The 14,609-nt window shown below is 43.3% G+C and overlaps 2 protein-coding genes across 6 annotated transcripts in view; one reads left to right on the top strand and one right to left on the bottom strand.

Annotated features, from left to right (window-relative positions):
• Positions 1-14,609, top strand: part of PLCE1 (phospholipase C epsilon 1) — a 350,498-nt gene that overhangs the window by 322,876 nt on the left and 13,013 nt on the right. For all 4 annotated transcript variants that reach the window (XM_032136433.1, XM_032136449.1, XM_058436200.1 and 1 more), the window contains 4 exons: positions 3,412-3,575; positions 5,314-5,575; positions 7,530-7,648; positions 12,194-12,322. In XM_032136433.1, coding sequence (XP_031992324.1) covers positions 3,412-3,575; positions 5,314-5,575; positions 7,530-7,648; positions 12,194-12,322 — 674 coding nt within the window. The remainder of the gene's footprint in view (positions 1-3,411; positions 3,576-5,313; positions 5,576-7,529; positions 7,649-12,193; positions 12,323-14,609) is intronic.
• The window catches only part of NOC3L (NOC3 like DNA replication regulator), a 48,783-nt gene continuing 47,978 nt past the window's right edge, over positions 13,805-14,609 (bottom strand). For both annotated transcript variants that reach the window (XR_004244998.2, XR_004244999.2), the window contains one exon: positions 13,805-14,412. The gene's annotated coding sequence lies outside the window, so the exon portion shown is untranslated. The remainder of the gene's footprint in view (positions 14,413-14,609) is intronic.

The following is a 14,609-nucleotide window of genomic DNA, read 5'->3' as shown; positions in this document are numbered from 1 at the left end:
CCAGGCACGATGGCTCATGCCTGTAATCCCAGCACTTTGGGAGGCCAAGGTAGGTGGATCACCTGAGGTCAGGAGTTCAAGACCAGCCTGGCCAACATGGTGAAACCCCATCTGTACTGAAATACAAAAACTAGCCTGGCGTGGTAGTGCATGCGTGTAGTCCCAGCTACTCAGGAGGCTAAGGCAAAAGAATCTCTTGAATCCAGGAGGCAAAGGTTGCAGTGAGCCGAGATCGTGCCACTGCACTTCAGCCTGGGCGACAGTGAGACACTATCTCAAAAAAAAAAAAAAAAAAAGAAAAGAAAAAGATATATGTATAGATAGATCGAATAGATTGATAAGAGTCAACAGTGGAAGCACCATTTTTCAATTGTTGAAAAGAATTTCCAGGCTATGAAGTGCTTGATTTTCCATGAAGCATCCCAATCAAATAGCAGAGAAACCCTCCCAGGGCCAACCTCCCAAGAGGTTTCATGGATCATCTGCTCTGTGACTTCCTGGATTTCAGGGGATTCTAATGCTCCAAGTGGGTGTCCATGGACTTATGGCCATCCCTTCCCAAGCTTTCTGCTGGTTCCATCAACTCCAAGAAGGTCTGAAGTGATCTGGAACCAGGAGTTTCCCAGATCAACACTCAATAAAACCAACTCTTGAGTTTAGAAACTGACCTGAGGCTGGTGTGCAAACCCCTGGTTATTGCTGGCAACAGACCCTCTAAATTCTTTGCATCTGAGGCAGAACAATACCTGCCTCATACCCAGACTTACAATGTGTAAACATGCAACCCTAGTCAAAAGAAAAACTTCTTTTTTTAAAGAATTTATTAAGCTTTTTTGAATGACAGACTTTTCCAGTCCTCAAATATAAGGATAAACATTATTTGAATGGTGTCTACATAATGCAGAGTATTTTAATGTGTAGAAGACCATCAAGGCAATGGTATGCTTGATCTATCATTATGTGCATTGTTTCAGAGGTGTAGCAGGGTTACACTGATTTGTGCACACTTTTTCACTTGATTGGAATGATGATTTTTAAACTATAGCCCCGGATGAAGTTCTGGGACCATGTTCAGGAGACAGCAAGAGGGCTAGATTTGAGGTCCCACCTTTATTTCAAACCGTGTGGCTCTATGTGGATCTCTTTTACATGTTAGGTCACCAAGTTAGATTTCACTTAAGAAACTGAGCATTAGGGGAAAGAGCTGATGCACACTGGGTTTAATACCTAGGGGATGGGTTGATAGGTGCAGCAAACCACCATGGCACATGTTTACCTATGTAACAAACCTGCACATCCTGCATATGTACCCCGGAACTTGAAACAGTAAAATAAAATAATTTTTTAAAAGCTTCAAAGTTTTAATAATAGCTTTAGAGTTTTGGCTTTACAGCTTTAAAGTTTTGGAAAACTATTAGGGTAGACATGGTGCTACTGAAATCACTTGAGGTTGATGTCATGATCACAAAAAAAAATAGTTACTGTTTATTCAGCACCCTGTATGTGCCAAATCTCATTTACTATATCCACACCCCTATAAGATGTACATTATATGGCTCAGTAATTAAGATTGGGAACAATGGGTTAGGCCATCTGGGCTCAATTTATAGCATCCACCACTTACTAGTTATGTTTCTTGGGTGTTTTCACTTTTTGTGTTTCAGTTTCCTCATCCATAAAAATGGAGATACCAAAAGGATCTGCTTCATAGACTATTGGGAGGTACTTGATGCACATAAAGTGCTTAGAATGGTGTCTGGTCCTTAGTAAGAGTGCAGAGTGCGAGCTGCCATTGCTGTTGTTAGTACTATATGTCCATTTCACCTTTGCCAACCCCGTATGAGCTATTTGGCTTCACCCTCTTCGCTACCCTCACCATGTCTGTGTTCCTCTGTCACGAAGTGGCCTGAGAAGAGAATTTTCTCCCAATGCAGGTGAGGCAGCATGGCCACAATGAACCAGTCACATTAGGACTGGCAGGGGCCTGAGAGATGAGGTCCTCTGCACTCATTTTACAGATAAGGAGCTTTCATATGTCTAAGACATCTTACGCCAGGAATTCCTGCACACAATACTGATCAACCCCACAGACACGGAAACATTTTACAGACAGGACAAGTAGAGGCCAACTTCTCATTGCCCCAAGGCGCTTACTGCACTTTGCCTTGATGTGGTCCATGTACAAAGTTCATTCTTACACATGGAAGGAATCTATCAGAGGGAGTATTCAGCAGGTGTGTCTCATCAACTTTTTGCTCATTTGGGTAACTTTTATACAGACTTGCACCATCAGGTGAGCATTTGAGTGTGTAAGAGCCCAGAAACAGTGTAGGAATCCAATTGTTCATCAAAGTACCGTGCCAAATAAAATTTGGCAACAAAAAAAGCCTCTGTGAAGGTTCCTGATGTTTATGATTGAGGGGATTGTGGACACGATGTGAATCAGATGTGATTATTTTTTTTCATGTTTATAATTTTTTAAAAAGAAATAGATGTAATTTACGGGATGAAATTGAGATTTCCAGGAAAAGCATGTTTTTCTGGCTATTCTCCTGTTCTTTCTTGTATAATTAAGATTTTATCTTACATTTGAAATAGCAAGAATTGTCCATACAATTGTCTGCATGGCTTAGAGATAAGCCATTATTTCTTTCTAAAAGTTAGTATAAAATAAGTAGAGTTGCCCCTCCATATCCTTGGATTCCACATCTGTGGATTCAACCAGCTGTGGATTGAAAAGTCATTAAAAAAAATGGATGGTCGCATCTGCACTGAACATATACAGCCTTGTTTCCTTGTTGTTTTTCCCTAAACAATACAGTATGGCAACCATTTACATAGCATTTACATTGGATTAGGTATTATAAGTAATCTAGAGATGATTTTAAGTATACAGAAGGGGGAGAATATATTCAGGGCAACTTGAATCTATGCTCCCAGCGGAAAAAAAGAAGTATGCAGAAGGATGGTATAGGTTATAATGCAAATTCTACACCATCTGTATCACAGACCTGAGCATCTGTGGACTTTGGTACCTTCTCGTCCTGGAACCAACCCCCATGGTCAACTGTATTTCACAAGATTTTTCAGACAGAGGTAGCAAATATTTTGCAAAGGAGTTTTTAAGTGGTGGCACCTAGTTTGGAGTGGTAACACTGGGCATATCCATAGACTGTAAGCCCCAGAGGGACAGGAATTTTTCTCATATTACCTGCTGTATCTGATGCCTCACACAACTTGGCGTATAGTAGTCATTTATCAATCTGTGGGACGAATGGGTGATTATCTCTTTTTCGTGCTGGAGCTTAGGGAAAATTGATGCAAAGTTCTTTTGAACTTTAAATTTATAAGGTGATGCTTAAGCGACAAAGTAACAAGCTATATTGGCTTTCTTTGTTGTTTGTTTTACAGATCTCCCTTTACATTTAAATGCTGCAATGTTTGAGGCAAATGGTGGTTGTGGTTATGTTTTGAAACCTCCAGTTCTGTGGGACAAGAACTGCCCCATGTATCAGAAGTTTTCTCCACTGGAAAGAGATCTGGACAACATGGATCCTGCAGTCTATTCTTTAACTGTAAGTACGGCCCCTGGAGAAAGAACGTAAGGTCGGGTTTAAGCCTTCCTGAAAACGAACTGGTTTTGAATTCAAGGCATTGGAAAGCTGTCATGTCACAATTTGGGTCATACAGATTTAGTTCCCAGAATAATGTATTTATCTCCCAGGAAGCAGTAGCTATGGCTAGGCAAGCTGTTGCCAGACAATGTGTTTGCCAGAGCCCAGGAGCAGGGCTTATGAGGTCCCCGTTGCACCTGATGTACTGATGATGGTAACTCTGTCTTCCAGGGCCCACAGAATCATAACTATGAGGATAGCCCATGGAAGTTGAGCTTTTTGTTAGATCAGCTCATGTTAAGCTTCAAAGCTCTAAGATCAAACTCGCGTCAATATATAAATACAATTAAGTATATTTCCTCCTTATAATTTAACATTTATCATTCCTGAGCCTTTCCTTATTCCTTTTCACCTAGTTAACTTATTGTCAAAACTCCACAGACTCCTCTTAAAAACAGACCTGGCCAGGTGCGGTGGCTTACGCCTGTAATCCTAGCAATTTGGGAGGCCCAAGTGGGTAGATCGCTTTGAGCTCAAGAGTTCGAGACCAGCCTGGGTAACATGGCAAAACCCTGTAGTCCCAGCTATTCGGGAGTCTGAGGCTGGAGAATCACTCGAGTCCAGAAAGCGGAGGTTGCAATGAGCCAAGATTGCACCACTGCACTCCAGCCTGGGTGACAGAGTGAGACCCTGTTTCAACAAGACAAAACAAACAACAACAGAGACCTGGTCATCTCTTTCCACCTTTAGATCTTGTCTCTCTCCCTTCACAGGAAGAATGCCAGGCAGCCCTCCAAGTACGACACCCCCCAAACCCCTGGGATAACCCCATTCACAGACTTTCCTACCACCCAAACTGCTTTTTCTCTTTCCCTAAGACAGCAGGGCAGTAGCCCCTTTCCTATTTGTTATTTTTTAGCTAGAGGCGAGGGTAGTTTTATCTGTTTACAGAAAGCTGTGAATTAGTTCCTAACACGTCTGCGACTTGCTCCAGAATGAAACTATTCAAGGAAAAGATTTTGAAGTTATAAAATCCTATGGCATTTTGAACAGAATATTAGTAACAAATTTATGATTATATTGCATAAAGTCTTATTTTGTGAGAAATTTAACTTCATCTTGTTTGGTTTTTGAAGATATTTGAACATTTTGATAGTTGAAAGCTTACAGTTAAGTGAATGATGTTGACAAAATAAGCTTTTCACATGATTCCAGTCATGTGATTACCCAGTTACAATCACTTACTTTTTTTTTTTTTTTTTGAGATGGAGTCTTGCTCTGTCACCAGGCTGGAGTACAGTGGCGTGATCTCAGCTCACTGCAACCTCTATTTCCTGGGTTCAAGCAATTCCCCTGCCTCAGCCTCCCTAGTAGCTGGGACTACAGGTGCGCACCACCATGCCCAGCTAATTTTTTGTATTTTAGTAGAGACGGGGTTTCACCATGTTGGCCAGGATAGTCTCAATCTCCTGACCTCGTGATCTGCTCGCCTCGGCCTCCCAAAGTACTGGGATTACAGGTGTGAGCCACCGCGCCCGGCCCTACAATCACTTACTTTTTAAACAGTTTTATTCATCATTCACTTTGTCCATTCCAGTGTTCTTGGGATTCCTTTGCAGAGGGAAGCAGTGAGGTGTAGAGGTTGTCTTTCTTTTTTTATCCTCGATGACTTTGATCCCTTTTGTCTCCCTCACCCTAGATTGTCTCTGGTCAGAATGTGTGCCCCAGTAACAGCACAGGAAGCCCGTGCATTGAAGTCGACGTCCTGGGCATGCCTCTGGACAGCTGCCATTTCCGCACGAAGCCCATCCATCGAAACACCCTGAACCCCATGTGGAATGAGCAGTTTCTGTTCCGCGTTCACTTCGAAGATCTTGTATTTCTTCGTTTTGCAGTTGTGGAAAACAATAGTTCAGCGGTAACTGCTCAGAGAATCATTCCACTGAAAGCTTTAAAACGAGGTAGAATAAAATTGTCCAAATGTTAATAATTGTAGCTAGGTGATGGATGCCAGAATTTCCTTATACTCTTTTCTCTTTTCTGTTTGACATTTTCCTATAAAGAAGTTGAATTAAGCAAAAGGAAATACAAATTGGAGCACTTTTGAAGCAGGTCTCAAAAGAAGTTTTTCTTTTACATTTTTTAAGAATCTGAGGTATTAACAATATCCCTTGTAAAGTACAGCCTCACCCATGCCTGCTGATGTCAGGAGCAGTGGTTGTTGCACTCTTATTTCCACACATTTTTCTTCCTAAATACTACCCACGGCACTGCTGGCAGTTTGAAAGCAGGGATTGAAATAAGGAGAGGAAACAGAGATGTCGGAGGGGTCGGGTGTGGTGGTGGCATAAGTGACCGCACAGTTGGAGTTGGTACCTGGCAGAAGTCCAATTTTGGAAGCTGGGTCTGGGTTTCAGGTGCAGAAAGAGGGGAATGGAGAATTCTGGGCAAAGGCTAGAGCTGTTGGCTTGTGGACTGGCTTTGTTGTGGCACTCTGATAAATTTCAGCCTGTGCATTGTTTTTAAACTTTGATGTGCATAGGAATCTCCTAGGACTTTGGTAATACCATGCAGATCGTGATTCAGTGGCCTCAGGTGAAGACTGACAGTTAACCTTTCTAACATACTTCCAGGTGTGCTGGCTCTGATGGTCTCCTTTGAGCACCAATATTCTAAGTACACACTTCCTCTCCCAGCCACACTCAAGCTGCCATCCTCGGAGCTCACAAACACATTACAGTTTCCTACTTTGTGTTCTTTTCCTGTTTTTCTTCTCTGTGCAAGTAGCCCATGGTCATTTAATTAGTCTGCTCAGGCTGCCATCATGGAATACCACAGACTAGGTGGCTTGAACCACAGAAATGTATTTCCTCACAGTTCTGAAGGCTGGAAGTCTGAGATCAGGGTGTTGGCAGGTTTGGTTTCTTCTAGGGCCTCTCTCCTTGGCTTGCAGATGGTCACCTGCTCACTGTGTCCTCACACGGTCAGCCCTCTCTGTTATCTGTGTCCTAATCCCCTCTTCTCATAAGGACACCAGTCCCACTGGATTAAGGCCCACCCTAAGGACCCCATTTTAACTTAATTACCTCTTTAAAGACCCTCTTTTCAAATATAGTCACATTCTGAGGTACTGTACTGAGGGTTAGGACTTCTACACAAGAATAGGGAGTATGGGATCAGGGGGAGACCCATAACTGTTATTATAGAAATGTGAGAAAGTACATAGAAACAAAAACAATTTTTTTAATTATCCATTTTTCTATCTCTCCAACACAGTCACTTTTGGTGTATAAGTCTTGCAGGCTTTGTTTCTCTTCCCATCTGTGTAACACGTGAGCATACAGATATATTTTTAACAAACAGGCTTTCTACTAATCTTGTGTTTTGTAACTTGCTGGTTTTCACTTACTAATGTATATCGTGAGTAACCTTTCATGTTAATAACTATACATGTACGTTGCCATTTTTACCAGCTATGTATTATTCCATTTTATACTTACACTTGCAGTCATACCGTAAATTATAACCAATCTCCCATTGTGGGAATATTCTATTATCACTAAAGCTGCTCCAAGATGGAACATTTGTAAAACAGGGACTGTTAGTCTGTTAGTGCTTCATTCACAGGGACTTTTAGTGATCAGGTTTTCCTACTAGATCAGGTTTTGTCTGAGTTTAAGGTTTTCTGTTTGAGTCTAAGTTGGAAACAGTACTTGGACAAATTAATTGCCATTGGGTAGCTCAGGGGGCAGCACTCTCTTGGCGAAAAGGCGCCTGTTGGTTGCGTGCCTGTTGCCATCCCTGCCAAAAGATCTTAAAATAAGGTCTTTCTACCTGTCATTTACCGACCTCCAGGGGCATCTTCTTTTCAGTAGCCATGGTTAACAAGCTTTTCCCAATTCTGTATTACTCCAGGATACCGACATCTTCAGCTGCGAAACCTTCACAATGAAGTCTTGGAGATTTCTAGTTTATTCATTAACAGCAGAAGGATGGAAGAAAATTCCTCTGGCAATACCATGTCAGCCTCTTCGGTAATGAAGTTCTGTTTCACTCAGCATATTTGTGGGGATTGCTACACTGAAGGTGGGCTTTTTTGTGTCCCAGCAAAGTGGTCGGTGTGAGTTATTAATTAGTTAGCTATGGCTGACACTTGGCACTGACTAAGCACTTTACATATATACTAACTCAGTCCTCTCAATAATGTCAGGCAGTAGCTATTAGTATCATCTCCGTTTTACAGATGAGGAAGATAGAGCTAAGTACATCTGAGGTCACCCAGCTAGCAAGCAGCAGTCCAGGATTTACACCCAAGTTCTAGTAAAAAGCCCATATATCATAGTGTCTATCATGGAAGTGAGCCAAATATAATAAAGTGGGGAAGAGGCTTATTATGCAAAGCCTAGTAGGAAGCATTTCCAATACTTCTACAAACTTTAGGTTAAACCAGGAAAATATTTTGTTTCTTCAGCAGTCCAGGGGCAAATGTCACAGGCAGAGCAAGGCTGGAGTGAGCAATAGGCTCTGCTGGCAATGCATAACTTGCACCTCAGTGCTTGGGAGATGCAGAATCTGCTTCCTTGAGAATGGAAAAAAGACACTGTAGAAAGTGCCACAGTTGCAGAATGTTCTTTTTTTTTTTTTTTTTTTCCAGAGACAGTGTGTCTCTGTCACCCAGTGTCACTCTGTCACCCAGGTTGGAGTGCAGTGGTGCCATCCTGGCTCACTGCAGCCTCAATCTTCCTGGCTCAAATAATTCTCCCACCTCAGCCTCCTGAGTAGATGGGACTACAGGTGTGTGCCACTATGCCCAGCTAATTTTTTTCTGTAGAGATGGGGTCTCACTATATTGCCCAGGTTGATTTTAAACTCCTGGACTCAAGCGATCCTCACGCCTTGGCCTCCCAAGGTGCTGGGATTACAGGCATGAGCTACTGCACCTGGCCAGAATCTGCATTTTAACAAGTGCCCCATGGAAACTCAGTGCCCACTAAAGTTTGAGGACACTTGGACCAGGGCCCCCTCACTAATGCAGGATGGTTTAATTAGATAAGAAACTGGGCTGAGTGCAGCGGCTCATGCCTCTAATCCCAACACTTTGGGAGGCCAAGGCGGAAGGATAGCTTGAGTCCAGGAGTTCAAGATCAGCTTGGGCAAGACCCCATCTCTATTAAAAAAACGTGTTTTAATTGAGCATAGGGTCAAGCATCTGTAGTCCCAGCTACCTGGGAGGCTGAGGCAGAAGGACTGCTTGAGTCCAGGAGTTTGAGGCTACAGTGAGCTATGATCATACCACTGCACTCCAGCATGGACAAAGAATGAGATCCTGTCTCTAAAAAGGTATTTTTAAAACAACTACTTTAATTAACTGGCTAATTCCATTATGCTTCCTCTTTAAACATACATTTTAAAAGTGTGTCCATTGGTTACCCCCTTTACATGTTTAATAATGTGATTACTTTTGTGTCAATCTCAGACTCAACATTGTCCTAACTATCTTTGGAAAGGCACCTTCTGCGCTTACAATGGCACTGGCCATGACAGCTTCCACTGCCACTTTCTGCTTTCTTCTCTGCCCTTCTCTTGCCCTCACCACTATCAGTTTTGACTCCCGCTGTCCCTGCCCTTGTTTGCTTAGGTGTTCCTCCTTTTTCCCTTCATCACTCCACAGCAACCTTCACTGTACATTTGTATCACCTGGGGAGCTTTAAAAACTCCATGTGCACAGGCCACGCCCCACACCAATTAAACCAGAGTTTCTGCAGGTGGGCCCCAGGCATCAGTTTTTTTAAGGATCATCAGGCGATTGCACCATGTGTCCAAGGTTTAGAACAGCATTTTGGCCAAAGTGGAGGGAGGGTGTGGCTTCCACCTTGTGCAGAGGATTGACAAGCAAGGGCAGGGCCGCGTGGTACAAAGAACAGGAATCACATGCTTTCAGAAAGGCAGAGCAGGGCCAAATACCCAGTTCTGAGCTGGGTGACCTCAATATCTGTTACAGCTGAAGATTCCACAGATGCCACAAATGAACTTTTTTTACTCACAACACTTCTGACACCAAAAACGTGGTGTCTTTTCCAACTCTCTGGCAACAGCTGGGTGTCCTACGTTTCAGTTCAGTTCTAACACTATCCATTTAGAGTTGGTGTCAGATCCCACACATTGAGGGCTCAGTCCCACAAGACTACTCCTACTTCAGATGCCAGTCACAAGCCCCAGGTTGTCACCAGGACTTCTGACCAAACAGCTATAAATTCAGGGGATTCCCTATAAATCCTCAGATTCAATAATTTGCTAGAATGACACAGAACTCACAAGAGTGCTTTGCTTATTATCACCAGTTGATCAGAACAGATACACATCAGGAGCAGCCTCATGGAAGGATGCATGGAACAAGGTATGGGAGGAGGAGTGCAGAGCTTCCATGTCCTCTCCAGGCCACCCTCCCAGCACCTCGATGTGTTCACCAACCTGGAAGCTCTTGGAACCCCATCATTTAGGGTTTTTATGGAGGTTTCATGACCTAGGCATGATTAGTTCAATCACTGGCCACTGGTGAGATTAGTTCAGTCTTCAGCCCCCTCCCCTCCTTGAGGTCTGGCAGCAGGGCTGAAGGTTCCACCCCTCTAATCATGCCTTGGTCTTTCTCAGCCACCAATCATCTCATTAGCAACAAAGGACACTCTTAGCGCTCCAGAGATTTCAAAGGTTTTAGGAGCTGTGTGCCAGGAACTGGGGACAAAGACCAAATATGTATTTTTTGTTATATTACACCTTGCCATCCTTGGGGTTCCTGGGTAGCCATATATGGATATGTGCTTGGTAAATATGTGTTTGACCATGGAGAGCGAGAGCATCACTCTCCATTGCTGAAGCCAATAACTGTAGATCATCCTGGCCTTCTTCTCCATTTAAGACTTGATCATTCTATTTCCTTAGTATCTTTCAAATCCATTCATCTTGATCTGTCCTTATTGCCTTGGCCCTGGTTCATTCTCACCTGGCTTGTGGTAGAGTCTTCCTAATTGGTCTCATTTGCTCTGGGGTTTGCCACCTCTGTCTGTCCTCATCTAGGGCCTCCCAAACAGATCTATCTAAATATGATCGTGTCACTCCTCTGTGAAAAACCCTCCATCAGTTCTCCATTGCTTTCAGGGTATAGTTTATACCAGAAGTAGCAAATTCACATGCCAGGAGGATCCCAAGAAGGTGATGTGCAGGCATGGACCTGGGCTGAGCAAAGACTCTTAGAAAGCAGAGAGCTCATGGGTCATTTAGAGGGGCAGCTGTCACCTAGCTCTCAGCTCTAGCTGCCTGTTGCCTTGTGATGTCATCAGATCTCTTGGTCTTTCAAGAGAATCAGGACATCTGGGGTTTTGTAAATGTTGGCAACTATTTAATATTTTTAATTAATAATGTGCAAGCTAAATGATACAATTAGAATGTGTGCATTTTATAGTATGACAATTATACTTCAGTAAAACTGATTTTAAAAAAATCACATTGTGCAAGCATAACAAAGCCAACTTCTCCTCCCCACCACAAATAAAAATAAAGAACATGCTAAACAATACACTTCAGCCCTCAGGTCCTCATTTTGCCAGTTTCAGTCTAAATTTTAGCCAGTTAGGCGAAGCCCTGAATGGCTGTGCTTTTGCCTGCATCTCCAGCTTTTCTCCCTCCAACGGGTTAGTTGTAGAACTTGTTGAGGTTCCCAGAATGCCCTGCTGTGGGCCACTTCTAAGTCTTCGTACACATGTTACATCAATTTGGGGTTCTCGTCTCATTCTTCATCTGCTAAATTACACTAGGTCCTTCAGGATTTGGTTCAGATACCATTTTCAGAAAGCCCTCCCTGGTTTCTCCCGAACCTCTTCTAGGCCACCTCCTCTGGGTTCCCAAGGAACTTAACATGCTCCTTACAACTGCCTACTTTCCCCTCTAGCTATCTCATTCAACTGGAAGCCCTTGGCAGGGATAGTGTCCCATTTGCTTCTGATTTTCTAGGGACAGGCATAATGACTGATTCACTATAAGCCTTCCATAAATTATTTATTTCGAATGAATGAATATATCTTAATACACAAAATGCCCGAAGAATTGAGTTACACACTTACTGAGCTCTTTCTAACAGATATATTTTTGCATTATAATGATTCGTGTGCCTGAATGGTGTACTCTCTAAGGGCAGAACATTTTATTATTACCATCCAAATTTCTAGCCCAGTACCCTGAAGAGAGATGGAACTCAATAGATACTATGGAACATCAGTTAATAAGTAAGAACTAACATACATTTCAGATAATGTCAGCCTCTAATTATGATGGAAAGAGACACTGTAATTTAAAATAAATGAATCTTTTGGTGATGTGCTTATGAAATACCCTCACTAAATGACTGAGGAAGAGATATCATTGCCTCTTCTACCACATTAAGATGCACTGGGCTACCAACGACTCTCATCTTTTGCATTTACATGTTGCTATCCATACTTCTAAGTACTAGCACTTCTGTATCAAATAGAGCTTAGAAATATGTGATTACGGATGAATGATCAGCCATGTGATCTTCTTGACAGATGTTTAATACAGAAGAAAGAAAATGTTTGCAGACTCACAGAGTCACGGTGCATGGGGTCCCAGGGCCAGAGCCCTTTACCGTTTTCACTATTAGTGGAGGCACCAAGGCAAAGCAGCTTCTGCAGCAAGTAAGTCCACTGAGCCGTGGTTGGGAGAATCCAAAATCTAAGATGTATGGATGTATGTGGGTGTATAAATGCCTGTGTGTGTAAACATACACAGATGCACATAAATGCACAAAAGTCCGTGTTGATGATATGCCTTTTGATTATTTGGAAATGTGTTATCCAACATTGAGATCCACTCCAAGAATCATCTGATGGATCTTGGTACCACTAGACAAACTACCTTAACCTGTAGAGAAGATTTTATTGATTCTTAAGCTATATAAAATACTGGGCTCTAGAATGATAAAGACCAGAATGAGTGGTCTTCCAACCATATATACACTTTTGCCCTAAGCCTAGACATGGCTTAATCTTCCTTCTTCACGCAGAGAGTATTAATCAATCAGAATTTGCACATTAGGTGAATGGAATCTTCTTGCTATCCAAGAAGCTGAATCAAATTCTTAAGAGCTTCAGGATGGGCCACATGGACCAAGAAGACATTTCCTGCCCCTCCAGCCTAAGGCCTTCCTTTGCATGTTGAGCAGCCCCCTTGCTCCCCTCCCCCGGCACCTGACCTTGGCATTTGAGGTCCTCTCCTTCTGGTGGTAGCAAGAGGCATGGAGACCCTGAAACCTGTTACCCCAAGCCCTGTAGCAGAACTGGCCTAAGCCTCCTTACGCTGTGCCACCTCTGCCCTAGATCCCCCTCCAAAGGATCTTTGTGGCCTTCTGCAGACAGGTCCCCATCCATGGGAGGACTTCTAAGAGTGAGAGAGCCAGGGACATGGAGCAGCATCCAAAGAGGGAAGGGGGCATGTCCTCCAAAGGGCGAGGCAGAGCCCATGCGTAATTCCTTTTTTCACCACACTAGAGGCGCTATCCTTGCTTGGCACAGTGGCCTAAGATCCTTGCAGACGATTTTATCCTTAACCCATTTCAGAATTCCTTCTCCATGCAGCCAGGTGCAGTGACTCACACCTATAATCCCAGCACTTTGGGAGGCTGAGGCAAGCGGATCATGAGGTCAAGAGATGGAGACCATCCTGGCCAACATGGTGAAACCCCGTCTCTACTAAAAATACAAATATTAGGTGTGGTGGCACACATCTATAGTCCCAGCTACTCGGGAAGCTGAGGCAGGAGAATCATTTGAACCCGGGAGGCAGAGGTTGCAGTGAGCCAAGATCACACCACGGCACTCCAGCCTGGGTGACAGAGTGAGACTGGCTCAAAAAGATAAAAAAGAATTCCTTCTCCTGAATAGGGGTAGACTAAAGGAAGCAATGACCAAGGGAATGGCCTTTCAGCTCCCTCTGAAGTTAGGGTGTATGATGAAATGTAGCTGGGATCATAACATTTGGAGGAATTAAAAACCAACTGAACAATCACAATAAGTGTTAATAAATGGCTCTGTCCTTCAAGGGCACATCTCTATAGACAGGCTAACATTCTGTCCAACATTTTAAACTGACTTAAATAGAGAAAACAACTCAGGTGTCACATTTCATAGATTATCAAACAGAAGCTATTGCCAACAGTTTGTTTTGGTTTTGTTTTAATACATCAGTCCACGTACTTCAGTGTCCACTATCACAAAGCACTGCTGAAGTTTTGTAAAGTAAAGGAAAACTTTCCAAGAGCCACCCATAGCATTCCATTGCTTTATTCTTTATTGTCACCCATGCAAATCAGCACACAGATGTAAAGCAGGACTGAGCAGGGGGTGATGCTGGCCCCTCTTGTGGAGGTGGCCCAGAAGCTTCACATCCTGAATTATCCCTGTAGTATTTGCCTTGGCCCCCTTTTGAGTCAACAGCATTACATCAATTATAGACCAAGGGCTGGGGCGGAGAGATTGGAGTCTTCCTGAGAACCTTCACTCCCACCGCCCTCAGTCCATCACATTCTGCTTTTCCTACTGGCAAGACATGTGCACTCTGGGCTTTGCCTTATTGGCAGGGGCCTGAGGAGAAGGGTGTTTGCTTAATCCGGGCCAGATGGTGGCAGCTTTCTCTCATCACCAAGCTACTTCTCATGGGAAGGCAACAAAGGGAGTTTCTTCACTGCGACTGACCTTTACTCCCTTCAGGTTCAGCCTTTTGTAGTAACCTGTACAATATGAGTGAGAAAGAATACATTGGTAAAACTATAATGCCTGTAATCCCAGCACTTTGGGAGGCCGAGGCGGGTGGATCACAAGGTCAGGAATTCGAGACCAGCTTGGCCGACATGGTGAAACCCTGTCTCTACTAAAAATACAAAAATTAGCCAGGCATGGTGGTGCACACCTGTAATCCCAGTTACTT

The sequence above is a fragment of the Hylobates moloch genome, unplaced genomic scaffold (genome assembly GCF_009828535.3).
Source record: "Hylobates moloch isolate HMO894 unplaced genomic scaffold, HMol_V3 SCAFFOLD_3, whole genome shotgun sequence".
NCBI lineage: Eukaryota > Metazoa > Chordata > Mammalia > Primates > Hylobatidae > Hylobates > Hylobates moloch.
This window is presented reverse-complemented; position numbering and strand designations above follow the sequence as displayed.